The following is a 17,301-nucleotide window of genomic DNA, read 5'->3' on the forward strand; positions in this document are numbered from 1 at the left end:
TTTAGTCATGATTCCAAGCATTTGTCCTAAGGGTAAAGATGGAATTATTTTTCCTTAAGCAATATTTGTCCATATGGAAGCTGTTTGTCACTTCTGTTTGCTTACATAACTTTGAGAATTTTTTGTAATATATATATATATATATATATATATATATATATAAATTCAGAGTTTGAAGTTATTTGTAGATTTTTAAATCCTGTTAAATAAATTAAATTAGACTCTGCTTGGTTTGAGTCATTATGAACATCATTGATTTTTCTTAAAACCATAGTGTCATAATTAGAAAGGACAATCAAAATTGTTTAGCTCTAGAGGTGTTGGATTCTTGAGACTGTTCTGATTACTGGTATATTCTCAACAGCTAACACAGTGACTGGCATGCAGTAGACACTTGGTAAATACTTGAATAAATACACGAATGGATATAACTTGTAGGGTGATAAAAGAATGCTGTTGAAGGATGCAAAGAATTGTTTACCTTCAGGCAGTAAAGAAATTTGCCGGAGTAGGGAATAGCAGATGTGAATGAATTGTGTTCAAGGGTCCCAGACCAGAGAGTTCAAGAGCATGTAGAGAATGATGGAGCAGTCCTTGAATATTTAGTTCAAGTATTAAGGTAAGATTCTTTAGTTGCTGTCATCATAGATACTTTGATGGGGAAGTCTAGAAACTATAGTTTTATGGTGGCCAAATAAGGATCTAAAGACCAGTTCTCACAATAGAACAGTGGCCCAGAGGGGGGGAAGGGGGATGGAGAACGACCAAATGTGACCTAAGTAGAGGCAGAGTCAGGGCAGGGGCCAGGGATAAAACATTATGACATTGGTATGGTAGCACATACTTGTAGTTCCAGCTATTTAGGAGGTTGAGGCTGGAAGATTTTTGAAGCCAATATTTTCTGCACTCCTAGGCAACATAGTGAGACCAGTGTTTTAAAGAAAACAAAATAGTCAAGAGAAAATGAAGTTAAACTAACAGAAAGGCAATAGCCGTGCAAGCAAGAGATGGATTGAGGACCTGATGTGATCCAGAAAAAAGATCAGAACTTAAGGAAACATACTGGTTGTACACAGAAAGAGTGAGGGTGCCAGTTATAGTAATTGGACATTTTGAACGTAAGTAAAGAAGGGCTTGTGTTTCAGGTAGGAGAGAAGGCATGTCGTGCAGTCAAGTATAGTCCCTCCAGGCTTATAAAGGCAGGTAGACCCATCTTATGCGGGGTAGCTGAAACAAGGAAATAATAATACCTGGAAAAGGGAGAGGGAGGGAAACCTGTGGCAGCATTAGCAGAGCAGTCCTTTCCTTTATCATGCAGGGAACAGTGTTGCTCTTATTTGTCTTGTCCTTTCCATACTTCATCTTAACCAAAAGGCTAGAAAATGGTTGTCTGTTCCAGAGCAAATATTGTTGTTGCTTTCACATAACTGAAAGGCTCATTAGACTCTCTTCCTCAAACAGAAGATCGGTCTGTCCTCAAAGTTACATTTTCCCTCTATTTCTTAGGAAACCAGAAAGCTTCTGGAAGCTTCCAAATATCATTTTATTCTTCACAGTCAGAAAGGCTTCAGAATGGTTTCAGAATGTCACAGTTCCATTTATTAGTGACAGTCAAAACTCTGCTTTTTTTGTATTGCCGAGATGTAACTCAGGGTCATATGCATGATAAGCATATGCTCTGCCACTGTACTATTTCCTCAGCTCTGTGATTTGGGTATGCATTGATTGCGGATTTGACTCTGCAGTTTTGCACTTAGAAATCTTAGCTGGGTGTGGTGGCTCACACCCGTAATCCTAGCACTCGGGTAGCCATGGTCAGAGGAATCTCTGAATTTGAGCCAGCTTGGTCTACAAAGTGAGTCCAGGATAGCCAAGGCCACACAGAAAAACCCTGTTTAGAAAAAAAAAACAAAGAAAAAATAAACATAAAAGGAATCTGTTTCGGACAGATTGCATACAATTATATAATGCAGCATTGATGGAAATATTAAAAAATTGTATGTTGCATGTGTTACTGCAAACCTGTGATCTCAACATTCAAGAGTCTTAGAGGCAGAATTGCCATGAATTGAAGGCCAGCCTGAGCCAAACCTCAAGTGAACACTGGGTTATTCGGGATATATAAGAAGATCCAGTCTCAATAAGCGAACAATTTTAACATGCATTGACCTAGAACATGACTGAATGAGATACATTATGGCCTCTATAACATGCAGTCATATGCGTATGAGGTCTTCTATTTGTATTCTGACATGAGTGGGTTTCTATAACATACCAGAGGATGAAAACAAGTATGAATGTGAATCTGCGTGAGCTGTAAATACATGTATATGAAATATGTATGGCGGTAAGCCTGGAAAGACACATATCAAAAATACTACCAGTGGTTGCTTCTGGATCTTGGAAGGAGGAAACCATTCAGAAATTTCAAAAGAAGAAAGTGGAAACATTTTTGAAGTCAAGGACTGGGAGCTGGAGAGATGGCTCAGAGGTTAAGAGCACTGGCTGATCTTCCAGAGATTCTGAGTTCAATTCCCAGCAACCACATGGTGGCTCATAACCATCTATAATGAGATCTGGTGCCCCTTTTCTGGCCTGCAGACAGACATGCAGACAGAACACTGTATAAATAATAAATAAATCTAACAAAAAAAGTCAAGGGCTGGGCTTACAGCTCAGTGGTTGAGGGCCTGCTTAGCATGCATGAAATCCTGGGTTTGACCCTCAATACTACCAGTTTTCTAAAATAAATCATGTGTTACTTTTGCAGGTTTTTCTTGAAAAAGGCATTTATTGGGGGTGAGGAAGCACACACATGAAACACACAAAACAGAGTAGGGATGCAGAAAGCCGAAAAATCCCAGTATTGTAGTTTTAAAAAAGACTTCACAGGCATGTTGACCAATGACCTCTATTGCATTGTCCTTTTTGTGTATTTGAGATTATATTAACAAATTTATTTTGGGAAGGTTTCTATCCTCTTGCCCTGCCTTCCTTTGCAAACTTTCTATAGGATCATTGCCTTGCCATAAAACCAAACTGACCTCTCTAAGTCCCAACCAGTGGGTTCCAACTTGATGGGGCATCACAGTTACTTAATGCTTTTTGAAGGCAGATTCGTGGGTTCTGGTCATAGTGTATCAAGGGTTGGATAGGGGGGGCTTTCCAGAATTCTGATCTTAAGGCACACTATGGTCCCTGAGAAATTCTCTTTTTCTACTGGCTTCTACTTCCTGGCTTCTTTCTCTGTGTGTGATTAGCATTGGTAAAAGGGAAGGAGGAAGCAAAGTATGACTCATCGTGGATATCTTTGTGGGTCACAAATGGTTGGGTTTATCTGAATGGGAAAAATGAATAAAGTACAGTTTAATAGACTTGAGATTTTAGTAATAGGTGGTGCTTCTTTAAAGTAGCCTATTTGAAGTGGGCCCTCTCAGAAGGAAGGCTGGTCAAGTGGCTTCCTACGCAGTAACTTGGGCCTAAGAGATGCCCTCCAAATAATGGCTGTTTTACTGTTAAGTGGAAGGGAAGGAAAAATTTTTTTTTTTTTGCAAAGTCTTAGAATTTAGCTGTTGTTTAAGTGACGCTTTTGTCCTAGGGAAATATTTAATAATATTATGAGTCATTCTCTTAAGTCCATTCTGCATACTTTTTTGTTGGAATGGCTTGGTTCTATACAAAGGCTGTTAACTAGTCTGGGATGTAGCTTACTGGTGAAGGGCCTGCCTAGGCCTCTGTTCCCTCCTTAGCATTGCAGATCTGTTAACCAGGTGATCAGTGGGTGTTATGAACGTCTTAAAAGGGTGTTGAGCAACCTTAGTTGCTCCCAACCACTAACCTCTGGAAACGAAAACATCATCTCTCCTGGAACTGCAGTTATGGACAGTTGTAAACTGCCATGTGAGTGCTGGAACCAAGCTCAGGTCCTCTGCAAGAGCTGCCACTGCACTTAGCCACTGAGCTATCTCTCTCCAGCCCCATGGGTACTTCTTTATTACCTTTGAAAATCCTCTGAGGAGCTGGCACCCATCAGTTAAGTAAATCATTTGCTTTGGTAGTTTGATAACAGATACTTCCACTTGAACACAGTTTTCTAAATTGTTCCTTATTTGCTCAACAATCACTTAGCACAGGCTATTCTGCCTAGTAGACATTAGATAACTATCTAAATAGAAGCCAGAAACTGGTAAGGAGTGAAACTCTAGGGGGTTCATCTGAATAAGAAAAATAAACAACACAGTCTAAGGTTCTTGAAAACCAGTAATAGATTCCTCAAAGCAGCAACTTTACTCGCCTTCCCTTCGTTACTTTAATTGGCTCCCCTGGTCCAGAATTATCAGCCTTGGATTATGAGTTTTGAGGAAATGGAGGTTTGGTGGTTGTTTTTAAAGGATTTTTTTTTTTTTTTTTTTGAGAAACATAGTTACTAAGCAACCATTGTGACCTGCTACTGCTCTGTTAGAGTTCAGTGTGCAGGGTCACCTCTAAAGAATGCAATGCATAGACAAGAGCAAAATGCTTGCAGATAGCTTGGGTGCCATCTGTTGTTCTGAGTATGGGGGCTGTGTTGATTTAGTAAGGTGGGGTCTTTTCTGTAATCAGGTTGGCCTGGAACTTTTGACCCTTCTGCCCTAGCCTTCTGGGTGCTGCGATTACTGGTATAAGCCACTGTGCTAGATACGTTCCAGGTTCTTTGTATAGTTCTTTGATTCATCATCACCAAGGAAGTACTGCTTGGTTAGATCTCTTGCCTACCTGGTTCTTCCCTGAGTGAGTGAACTAGAAGGGAGGGCCTGGGAGGAAGGAGCAATAAATGATCTCTGATCAGGGTTAGAGGCCAAGCCCTAAGGAGAGGCAGAGATCCTGGCTTTCTGAGCAGCCCAAGGCTTCTATGACAAATCAGTCACCACCCTTTATGTTTAGATTAGGACACCTTATTTATATTGATGCGTTGCCTTGTTAACTCCCAGAACATGCACAATGTCCAACTGCTGTGTGCTGCGCCACCCCCCCACACCATTTAATAGGTGAGTCAGTGACTCAACTGCTTCCTCCAGGATTGTAGGAGACAGGAGAAAGTAATGAGGACAAATCATCATAGCACTCAGTGCGTGATGAATAAAAGAACACATGAATTTAGCCAGTTGCCTTCATTGATAACACAGTGAAGAACAAGGAACTTTGAGAGGAGGGTCTTTATGTGACTTTTAACTCCACTCCGTCCTCATCTTGGTTTCTTAGCATTTCTCTCTTCACCCAGCTGAAGGTCAGGTTGCTTTGCCCAGGGAGCTGAGGGAGGTGACGGGGTGGGGGGGGTGGAGTAGGTAGTGTGCTTTCTCCTGCAGAGTCACAAAGGCTAGGTGGAGTTGCTTCTTGCCATGGTGCATAAAAATGCTGTTGTGAAAAATTTCCCCGAGGGGTGTTTTGAAGCAGTTGCCCGGCCTTCAACCTCCAGTTTGATTTCAACTGCCCCTCAAGTCAGCTTTTCCCAGAAGTATGCCTTGTTTTCGGCCATTTCTATATCCTGTGCCTCTCAGTATTCAACAAAGAAATCATAGACCTGAAAATGTTGTGTAAGGAGAGCTTTAGATTTAAGGTTTGACAAATGGTTGCACTGTTTCTTTTTAGACTTTGTACTGGATCTGCTATCTCCCCACTCAAAATGTCACCCTGGGAAAACTGTCCTCCTTACCTACCAATGATTGAAGAGCCTCTGGTCCTTTCCAGGCCCCCTGCCCTGTGTCTCAGGGCCATCTGTTCTCGGCAGTCCGCTTTTTGGGAAAGTCTCCTTGCCCATCTGCTCTCCTTGGACCTCAGTTCCTGCTCTAAAGATTCATAAAAGGCTGCCGTGGAACCTCTTTCCAGTTGTGAATTTTTTTTTTTTAAGGATCAGTGAGATCTTGAAGCAGATAAAAGCTGTTTCCATTTGACATGCCCAAATGCGACTTCTTTTTTTCTAGGTGCATTTTTCCCTCCTTGTGGGGTGGGGTGGGAGCTGGAGGTGGGGTGAGGGTGGGGGTTGGTCTGTCTTTTTCAACTTGGGGGAGGGACTCTGCTTATCAAAGCAAAGATTCCACCTCCCAGCTGCTTTGAAGCCAAGTCTCCTCCTGGCTTTTTGGCCACTGGGTGTGCTGGCCCAGGGAGCTTCTTGGGTTCATTCTTTTTCTGTCTTTCCCCTTACCTCCCTGACAGAGTACAGTCGTTTTGAATCCAAGATACATGACTTGCGAGAACAAATGATGAACAGCAGCATGAGTTCTGGGTCTGGGTCTCTCCGAACCAGCGAGAAGAGGTCATTGTATGTCAGGTAAGTTGCCCCTCTGAGCACCAGGCCTAGCCTTTCTTGTCTAACTGGTAGAGTGACATTGTATACTCTGCACTAAAACACTTTGTACTGTGTACTCAGGCTGTGTATTTTATGGTCAGTATCTCCCTTTTGTGAACTGGTTTCTTCCTTTTCGCTCATGAATGAGTCAGTACTGGAAATGTTCAGTTTGCTCTAATTGTGAGGCTATTAGGTGATTGTTGCTGGTCAGCATTCAGATAAGACTGGAATATTCAAAGTACGTTACTTTCTATCTGTGCTTTGAGGGGAAAATTTAGCATCCCCTTCCACATACACATGATAAGACATGAGGATTTGTGTCTGAGCATATCAGTTATCATAGTGTTGTGGTACAGGGACTCTTAAGAGACTAAAGAGCTGGCAGGTTGCTGCATTCTGGATGTTTTGCTATATCCCTATCCTCCTTTTTCCACCCCCTTAAGAAGGGAAAGGCAGTAAAGATGATTATATTGCACTTTTAAAAGCTATGTGGTGACATGAAGACTGAGCTTTTGAGCCTTGATGGGGTCAAAGTACAAAACCTTCAGTTGGTAGACTGATAAGGGAACACTGAACTTCCCTTAGAATTAGGGCTATTTTCCTTCTTCCTGCTGTCTCTTGAGCTCCAACAGTTTGGCCACCATATTCCAAGGTCAGTTGCCTTATGGAAAGGTGGTGGGATTACTCCCCAGAGCCAGCGGTAGTTCCAGGCCTATTTAACTGGTTGAACATCTTTGGTGGCCTCTTATACTTGCTGGAGGTGGGAAGGAGAGGCCAGTTGCCTGGTAACATGACAATTACTGTGTCCTTGGGGTGTGAAATGATGGTAGCTAACTGATTTCAATGCTAATTGCAGTTCTCACGTGCTCACTGTTCTTTTTCCACAGTTGGTTGTCACTGACCCTGCTGCATGGGGAGTCAGCCTAGGGAGCGTTCTGTGCATCTGAGGCCCACTAGAACCCTTTGAGTTCTTTTCTCAAGCGAGCCCTGCACTCTGCTCTTTGTGGGTGGAGAGCATTTGCTGTGGTCACCTTCTGCCGGCAGCAGAGAAGGGTAGTGAGGCTTGGCACAGCCCAGCCATCCTTCCAGTCTCCTTCATGGAGAAGAAAAGCCTGCTGGTGGTCGCCAAGCACTTTCTCCGGATCTATGACACGGACAGTGGGTCTCTGATGGGGGAATCATCCTGTGCTGTCACTCCTAAAAGTGCGTAATGCGTATGCGACTTGGTCAGGATTGTTCCTGCTTCTAGCCGCCGCAGATGTGGCCCTCCAGTGTGCGTGGGAAGCTGTCTTTCGGCAAGCCAGTTCCTTCAGAGAGTCTTATTTTTAGACCTCTCCTCTCCGCCTAACCTCTGCTAATATTGTCCCTGCTTGGGTAGGGGCACCGGGCACTGGCTCTTGTTGTAGAGCCTTCTGTGGCTCAGACAAGGGATCCACTTGCCTAAACTCTGGGAAGGAAGGCAAAGACCAGGGCTATTTCTAGTGAATCAGTTTCATATAATCTGCTCCTAACTTCGGCTAGCTAATTGTGTCTCTGAGAAAAGTAGATATAGTTTAGAATAGGAACCGTCTGTGATCACTAGATGCAACCAGGGGAAGTAATGTTTTATGGTTATAGCTGGGAATGTGAGCCCTTTCCAGGGTTAACCCCTTGGCCTGCTCTCTTCTATCCTTGTAGCAGCCTTTATACTGTACTCTTGGTTCTTTCTCTTCTGTCTGTGAGCATACTTACTTCTTTCACGTGTGGGGGTGGTGAGGAGTGGGGAGGATGTTGGGGCTTAAACGCAGGGCCTCACACAGGCTAAGCAAGCACTCTACCACTCAGCTACATCTCAGCACCTTTCATTTGTATATTTTAATTTCAGGTATGTATGGTCTCACTAAATTGCTGTGGCCCAACACAGTCCTTCCTCAGCTTTTTGAGTAGTTGGGAATTCAGGCCTGCACAACTCGTTTCAGCTTGTTTCTTACATTCTTTAAAAAAACAAACAAACAAAGAAAACAAACAAAAAATAATCCTAATGATTCCAATAGTTCCTTAAATTATTACCTTCTCTTTCTCTGGATTCTCTGGAGAGAAACACTAGTTCCCTAAGAAATTACTATGGCTGTGTAGAAAATCAAGTCCCTTAGTCAGACTTGACTAATGTAGGCATAAATAGAGGGAAATGGGGTTCTTTTTGTGCATGTTGCACTCAATTCTATGCCTACATACCTGTGTGTGTATGTGCATGCATATGTGTATGTATGTATGTGCGTGGGTGTGTGTAGGTGTAAGCTAAGCTGACTGCCTGTGAGCCCAGGATTCCTCCTTGCATCTGCTTCCCCAGCACTGGAATTACAGGCAGGCATTGTAACATCTTGCCCGGAATTTTTATGCAGGTGCTTCAGATTGAACTCAGGCCCTTATGCTTGCATAGCAAGAACTTTTCAGACTGAGCCATGTCCCCAACCCCAAAATGAGTTTCTTCACTGTTAGTGTCCAGAAAACACTGTCTTAGGCAGTGTTGTCCCTATAAAACTTAACAAAGGAATATCATTTGCTGAAGCTTAGCCTTCTAACATCCAGGCTGGGAAATTTTTGATTCATCTGTACTCACTATTGTCACTTCTTCCAGTCAGTTCTTCAGTGACTTCACATGACGTGAGCACCAGCTTTTCAGCCTGGTGATAATGATTCCTGAGCAGCACTGGAAGGCTCCAGAGGAGCCTTTGTCAGGGAGTGGCAGTGACCTCATGTCTGACATATTCAATGATGGGTTCACTGGTTCTTGACATCAGTCTGACCTCTTCATCACCTGTGCTTCTACAAGGCACTTGCTTGCTGCTTTAAAGGCTCTCTCTGCCTTGCTAATTGTCCCTAAACACCTTGTTAGCTTTGGGCCTGAGATGGCAATACCATTGCTTTTCATAGCTTTGCATTATACTGTTGTATAAATTACACTTTTGATTTTTTTTTTTTTTTTGCCAAACCTCAAACTTGCATATCAACAACCTGGTGGACATAGACACAAAATAAAGCTGCTCACCTCATGCCTCTGACAAGGAGCATATTCAAACTGGCCTCCTCTCCCTTCCTCCTCCCAGTTTTCCTTAAGTTAATTGCCTTACCTTGTCATGTGGAAAAGGAATTAGATTTGTTCTGTCACCCAAGGCATATTTCAGTTCAGTATAAGGAAGAAAGAGCTCATAATAAAAAGTCTGAAATGGAATGGACTGCTTCTTGAGAGAAGATACTTGATTTTTCTTTTTTATCTCCGAAGGGATTATATAAGAGCCTGGGTGACCTTTTGTCCTAGGTGTTGCAAAGGTAAAGCTAAAGCAGTATTCCAGGCCTATTTTCCTGAGAAGCTTTCAACGGCGCCCTGGCATCTTCAACTTAAAGGGACCCCAATGTCACCCATGCACCTTTATTATTCTCTTTAAATGTTTTAAAAAAAATTTAAATAATGCTATATTATGATTCCATTTTGTGTATGACAAAACTGAGGCTTGAATTAGACATCCTGTTCTCAAATTGCAATGTGAACTGAGTTGCACTGACCTTTAATAAAGTGTAATTTTTTCAGTGTTTCCCCAACTCACTGATTGATGGGAATTAGATAAAAATATATATCCCTAGCTCTTGAGATTCAGGTCATTGTGCAGAGTGCATTTTTTTGTTTGTTTGGTTTGGTTTGTTGTTGCTGTTGTTTGTTTGGTCAGTTGGTAGCCACCCCCCCCCCCTTAGTATTCAGGATTGATTGAACCTAGGGGCCTCACATATGCTGTCACTGGGCTACATCCTCAGCCCTCTTTTCTTTTCTTTTTCTCTCTCTCTCTCTCTCTCTTTTTTTGAGACAGAGTCTCACTGTGTGACCCAGGCTGACTTCAGTCTTGTGATCCTCCCATCCCAGCATCTCAAGTAGCTAGGATTACAGGCCTATGCCACCAAGTCTGGTACAAAATGTGTTTTTAACAGTTAGAATGCTCAAGAATGGCCACTTTATGCCATGATTGACACTTATTTTTACATCAGTGGAGCAACTAAACATTATGTTTCCTGTTCTGTGGAAGGCAGTACTGCAGAACTAATAACTTGAGCCTGGTTGCTGGGATTGGTTCAGGAAAGCAGCACTCTGGTTCTTGTCCTCCTGCAGCTGACTTTTCAGGTTGGGTTTTTTCTTTTGCTGCTGTTTTTCCTCTTGACACTTTATCCCCTCCTCCCCTTTCTTCTGGAGGATCTATCTCCCTCTTGTTTGCAAAGCTATTTTGAAGACTCTCCCTCCCTCAGCTGTACTGAGGCTGTACCAGGTGAAACCCTAGTGGGCTGCAGCTGTTCTAACCATAGGGGTGATGGGAGTTTTCAAGAGTGGAGCAGGAGGAAGAAGGAAGGATAACCATGTTTGGACACTGGCAATTGGCTTTCAAACCACCAGGCCTGTAATGAGAAGGGCCCTTCCTCTCTTTACCACACTAGAAGCATCTCTTACTGAGTAAGTGTGATGTACAGGGCTTTTCTGCATGCCCAGGCTAGGGCTTTGCCCTGCTACTGCAGTGTTTGCTGGAAGAGAGCACAGAAATCACCTCGCACACAGTGATTTGGCTAGGTGTTTAGTTTAGGCCATTTGCATGTGACGGAGGCATGGCAAAGCTGCCAATTGCAGACCTGATTTTGGTTTTTAAATGAACGAATGAGTGAGTGAATAAATGAATGACCTTGGACTCAAAAAGGTTGGCAAGAAGCTCAATTGTGCAATTGTAGAAGTAGTTTCTGAAAGTCTATGCAGCATCACCTAGCTGCATTCTTTGCAGCCTCAAGACAACATTCTGGCAGTTTGGGACTTTTGGCCTCCTGGCTGGCCATCTCCCAGTCTTCTACCCACCCTAAAATGAAAATCCTTTTGAGGCATCTGTAGTTTTGGTTCAATGAAACAATGTTAGTATATTGGCTTGGTCATCAGAAAAGACTTGAGAGTGCTTTTTCCGTCAACAACAGGACACTTTGCCCAGGCTGGTGTTCGTTGAAGTGCAGCTTGATTTATTCATTAAGCTTTAGTAGGGAATGAAGATGCTAAAAAGAAAAATATTGGCAGGTTTCACTGACTAACAGAATTAGGGGTGGAGACTTTATCTTCTCCATTCATTTGTTTATGCAGGTCTAGGGGTCAAATCTGGGGCCTCACATGTACTCCACTGCTGAATGGCACACCCTGGCTTACCTTAAAAACACCAGTCAGTGTGTGGAAGTCATCAGTGGCTGCTGGACCTGCTTCCTTCCAAGCACTAGTGCTAGAATCATTCCATTCATACCTTCATCTACAGGGCCTGTGAACCCTACATGGTCTCCTGTTGTGGGTTGTTGGTCCCTAAATGTCTCTTTAGGTTGCCCTTTAGGGCCTGGCATTACATATGAAGTCCCCAACCTGCTCCTTTTTTTGAAGGTGAATCAAGATGCCTGACTCCAGTAGCCACATTTGATGCTACTTTTATGACGCATGCTCACTGTCCCCTGAAAAATTTGGCTTTAGAGTTTTAGGATGTTCTTGAAAGCTACTGGAAATTTTTAATTTTCTATCAAGGTCAACAGCTGATGTGTAACTGCTACTTTATGGTTTTCTGTACTCATGTTAGGCCAACTAGGCAATAGATAGTCTGTTTAGTTTTGTATTATATGCTCCCTTTATCTAGCACTTTAGTGATGCTCCAGACCCCAGCTTCACTGGAAGCAAAACACAGCAGAACACTGATTGATAATAACTTGAGGGTATTCTGTGGGATAGAGCAACCTCATACACCCTTCACAAGCACTCAGAAGGGCTTCCGGGATGGTATACTATGAAAACTCAAAAATAATTATGCAAGAATTAAATTGCAAGCTGGGTGGTGGTGGTTCACGCCTGTAATCTCAGCACCTGGGGAGGCAGAGGCAGGCAAATTTTTGTGAGTTTGAGGCCAACCTGATCTGCAAAGCGAGTCCAGGACAACCAAGGCTACACAGAGAAACTCTGCCTCCAAAAACCAAATAAACAAATAAACAAACAAGAATTGAAATAAATAGAAATTATAAAGGAAGGTTGCTATCAAATGTCTGGAATGGATTAAGGAAGAAATTTGGAGTGTGCAGGATCACAAAGCAGAGAGAAACTTGGGCTGCACGTGAAGGATTTGTGCACTGGACTGAGGGAGCAACACAATCTACGCAAAGTGGATGGCCTTCTGTAGGTCAGGAGATGGGCATAATCTTAGGTGAATTCTGTGGAAGCAGCCTCTTGCATTTCAGGCTATTAGTACTAAAATGTTCTTGTTTTCTCTGAGTTGGAAAACTTCTAGTTCCTGCTGGGTAGTTGCCTTTTCATTGTTCTGGCTTGTTAAGTTTAAGGTACCACAGTGGCCATGCAAGGTGCTTATGATGTCTTTGTATCTTTGTTGATGATTATTAATATTTAGTATTGATTTATCTTTTAGTTAAACAGCAGTTATTCTTAAACCAGCTGTATACCCAAATCATCAGAGGCTAGGAATTATTTCATTAACCTAGAGCACAATGCTGGGCAATAATTACTCCATCCTAAACCTCCAAGCCTGCATAGCTTCCTCCCATTCAGATTTCCCACAGTATACTTGCTTTTTAGTCATGTGTTAGGTCTGGTTCATCTCTCCTGGTGTTTCCAGGTCCTCTCCTCTCATATCTTTTCTCTTACTCCTTCTTTCTCCTCCCCTCCGGATCAGGATGTCACACCCTATTCTCTCTACTGCTCAGCAATGGTTGACTCTTTTGACTGGCAATACAATGAACAAATTGTAGCCATGTTTACATAAATTTGAGACACTTCCTGATTCAAACCAGATAGCGGGGTAGAGAAATCAGCATGTGAATGAACAAGGGAAAATTGTATACATTCCACAAGAACATTATATCAGTACACACACGGTGCACAGACACAAATGCAAGGAAAACCTCATACATGTAACACAAATCTAAATGAAAAAATTAACATCTATTAAAAAGTACTGGAGCTAGACACAAAGGGCACTGGTATGCCTCCCTAGTCTCAGTTTCTTGGGAAGCTGAGGCCAAAGAATCCCTTGAGTCTGGGAGCTCAGGAACCCTCTGTACAAAGTAAAATCTTGTTTCTAAACATTTAAAAATTCAATGACCTACTCGCTTTCAGCAACCATGTTACTGAAACCATGTCTACCATTTATATTTTAAAAAGTTACGTGCCTAAGTGTTTTGCCTGCATGTTTGTATGTATGTACACCATGTGTGTACCTGGTACTTGTGGAGGTCAGAAGATAGGGTTAGGTCCCCTGGAACTTTAGTTATGAATGGTTATGAGCCACCATGTAGAAGATAAGAACTGAACCTGGCTGCTCTGTAAGAACAACTAGTACTTTTAACTATTGAACCATGTTTCCAGACCCTAGTATGCTTTTCAAAGATCCTAGAGGATAAGTGGCATATTTTAAGATCTGATTTCTATCTTTTTTGGCTACATGAAACATGCCATGTGAGATTGACTTTAATACACTGGCTTGGTTTCCTTTGCTGTATTTATTTCCACATGAAAGTAAAACCTGATGATGAAAAAGTCAAGGCAATGAAGTGGTTCACACAAGCTTATTAAGTGAATGTCACACTCCTCACTTAGCTGGACAATCCAGCTGCTGCTCTCTGTGGCCCAATCAGATATAGATGTAATGCTGAGTCTTGCCCACACCTCTTGTTTCTTCCTTCCAGGCCTTTGCTTAGTCTAGCTAGAAAGACTAGTCTCTCCTTCTCCTTACCTTTGGAAATTTTGTACCTTTATTGAGACCCTATTCCAAAACCAGTACCTTCTTATTGCTTTCACGGTGCTTCATACACACTGGGGATAATCTAGGCCTTGCTTTGTCTTCTTTCTGTGCTTCTTGCTGAATCATACTCAGCCTGCTGTGTGCCTCTACCAGAGGGCAAGCTCTGTTAGGCCATTCAGTTAAGAATATTAAAGATTAATTAAGAACTTTCTATCAATCAAAATTGCAAATAGAAAAAAAAACTTAGCACATTCTTTTGTGCGTTTCATATTTAACAAAGTACTTACAGAAAGAATTCTCCAAATATATTTAAATAATGGAGGAACAGTAGATTCTAGACAGAGCCATGTGGCAAATTAGGGCATATATTTTTAAAGACACGTGGCTATGACTTAGACCTCATGAAAATTTTTGATATTTAAGAGTCCTGGTCTGATACTTGCCCACTATAGAGTACTGAGTGATGTCCTGTGTACTACTGGGTCTGGCCTTCAGCTAGGATGATGTCCTCTAGTTCTTAGCGTAACAAAATTTCATCAGGAAAAGAGTAGACTTAGAGAAAATCCCATATCATGGGTTTGAAAACAGACCAAAATCAGGACAAAGGAAGGAATTGTTGAAAGATCCAGACTCATTAAGTGCTAGAGCCAGAAAGTAGCTTCAAGAATATCTAAGAAATTTCTTCTTTCAGATGAGAAAGTAGATAAAGTAAACTTTGAGGCCCCAATATTCTGCTGAGTTCTTTTACTATTAGCACTCCTGATTGATAGTAAAGGAAATTCTTAATTCATATTCTGGGTTCATAACTCCATATTCAGAATTTCAAACTGAGATTATCATGTTTCTGTGTCCTTAACAAAGTCATAGCTTAAAAGCATTGTCCATTCCTTTCTTTGATATAGCCTTGTCCATCATTCATAAAGTTGTCAAACAAAAGCCAAATGGAACAGGTGCTACTTTTTCATGGGAATTTGGAGTTATATAACTTTTTGACCTTGTTTGCCAGGGAACTTTGAGCATCTCCTGAAGTAAAAGGCTCAAGCCTGTGGTTAGTGGAGTTGTTTCTCAATTTCTTCTTTAATTGACTTACATTTTTGGAAATTGTAAAGGGAACACATGCTGGGGTTACAAAACAAAGTGAACAGTACAGCTCCTAATGTGCATTGATAAGTGCTGGCTTTCCCGCTAGCTTGGATCAGTGTTTGTTCCAACTTGACTTGTATGTGTTTAATATTGTACAGCGCCTGAACTTATCTTGGAAGTAGATGCCATATAAGTTTTAGTCAAAATTTCAGATGTTTTAAGATGACAAATTATTGGATTCTTGGTATCTAGAAAACACATTTGTTTCAACTTCCCCACATGTTCCCAGGCTTGCTGTTGTCACCAAAGGATAAACCCAATTCTCTGGATGCTAAAATACAACCTGTGTTTCTATCCAGTCAACTCTGCCTTTTCGCCTTTTACATATACACCCCAATCTATACCTCAGTTCTTCTGTTTGGCTTTAGTTTTGTTTTCAGTTTTTGAGACAGGATCTTACTAGCTGTCTTAATTACTTTTTTTTATTACTGTGACAAAACACCATGAGCAAGGCAACTAAGAAAAGAAAGCATTTAAGTGGGGACTTGTTTACTGTTTCAGAGGCTTAGTCCATGGCCATCATGGTGGGGGATCATGGTAGCAAGGAGGGAAGCTGGAGCTGGAGCAGTAGCCAAACACTTACATCTGACCAACAAACAGCAGGCAGAACCAACTGGGAATAGTATGGGCTTTTGAAATCTCATAGCTCAGTGACATACTTCCTCTCACAAGGCTACACCTCTTTGTCCTTCCTAAACAGTTCTATCAAGCAGACCAAGCATTAAAATATATGAGCCTGGGGGGGTGGGGGTTGGCTTTCTCACTCAAACCATCATACTGTGCATGGCATGGGCATGATCCTTCGGCTAAGCTTCTCTGATGCTGTAAATACCAGCCGATACCACTAACACCCAATTCTAGATTCATTTTGCCTGTCTTTCTATCTCCTTCTCCAAACTTCTAAACTAATGTGTGCTTAATACAAATTCTGTTCTACTTCAGTTTTGAAGCTCACAATGACATTGTATATTGCTCATCAGTTAGAATTGGGTTGCTCCAGCTTGTTCTTTGTAGAACAGCTGACAGATGCCTGCCTTGCTTTAGGTTTCATGGAACTCAATTAATTTCAAATGCATTGATCCTGTCACATGGAGCTTAGAAAAGACCTTGTAGACCAAATGGCCTCTTACACTGCCCTTATTGCTTGGAGTTTATGCAGTGCAAATTAAAGGGCTTTTTGTTATAGCTTGGATATTTTCATCTTCAAGTTGTGTTGACACCAAGTCTCAAGAAGGTTCTGTTTCTATATCCCATCTTTCATCTAGGCTTGTACAAATGGAGATGTTGGACTTGTAGCTTCCACTTGTGTGAGACGATGGGAATGAAAGTAAAGTCTTAGCACTGGTTGCTGCATAGTCCCCTGACTTGTGTGCACTGTTAAAGAAGAATGAGAGAGCCAGGCATGGTGGCACACGCCTTAAATCCCAGCACTGAGGAAGCAGAGGCAGGCAGATCTCTAGGAGTTCAAGACCAGTCTGGTCTATAGAGTGAGTTTTAGGACAACCAGGGCTACACAGAGAAACCCTGTCTCAGAACAAAACGAGTAGAGGTAGGGGTTGAACTGGAGAGGTGGCTCAGAAGTTAAGAGCACTGGCTGCTCTTTCAGAGGACATGCGTTTGATTCCTAGCATCCAAGGTGGGCAGCCCACAATCACCTATTTCTGCAGCTCCAGGAGATCCTACACCCCCTTCCAGCCTCTATGGAATTCAGCACACATATTGCATACCCTTTCATACATAGACACAGAAATAAAAACAAACATTTTGAAAAGAAGAACATGAAGAAGATAGAGAACACTTTGTGGGTAGAAAAACAAACCACAGTACTGAAGTCCCGTATTTGTACTGACACCATTCACATAGGTACCATTGGATGAGAGGATTAGATTTTTATTCAGGCATGCTTGTTCCCTGAGTAGGAAGCTCTGCTGGTACATGGTAGATTAGCTTCACCAGGGCCTGAACTTTGGAGCTTTGCTTTACATTTGCTCCCAAATCTCCTCCTCTCTCTTGTCGAACTACATTTGAGGGTGGTGAGTTGGTAGCTGAGCAGGT

The 17,301-nt window shown here is 42.1% G+C and overlaps 1 protein-coding gene across 7 annotated transcripts in view; it reads left to right on the forward strand.

Annotated features, from left to right (window-relative positions):
• Dlg3 (discs large MAGUK scaffold protein 3) overlaps positions 1 to 17,301 on the forward strand; it is a 52,107-nt gene that overhangs the window by 22,068 nt on the left and 12,738 nt on the right. For all 7 annotated transcript variants that reach the window (XM_021627876.2, XM_021627877.2, XM_021627878.2 and 4 more), the window contains one exon: positions 6,193 to 6,307. In XM_021627876.2, coding sequence (XP_021483551.1) covers positions 6,193 to 6,307 — 115 coding nt within the window. The remainder of the gene's footprint in view (positions 1 to 6,192; positions 6,308 to 17,301) is intronic.

This window comes from Meriones unguiculatus, chromosome X (genome assembly GCF_030254825.1).
Source record: "Meriones unguiculatus strain TT.TT164.6M chromosome X, Bangor_MerUng_6.1, whole genome shotgun sequence".
Taxonomy (NCBI): Eukaryota; Metazoa; Chordata; class Mammalia; order Rodentia; family Muridae; genus Meriones; species Meriones unguiculatus.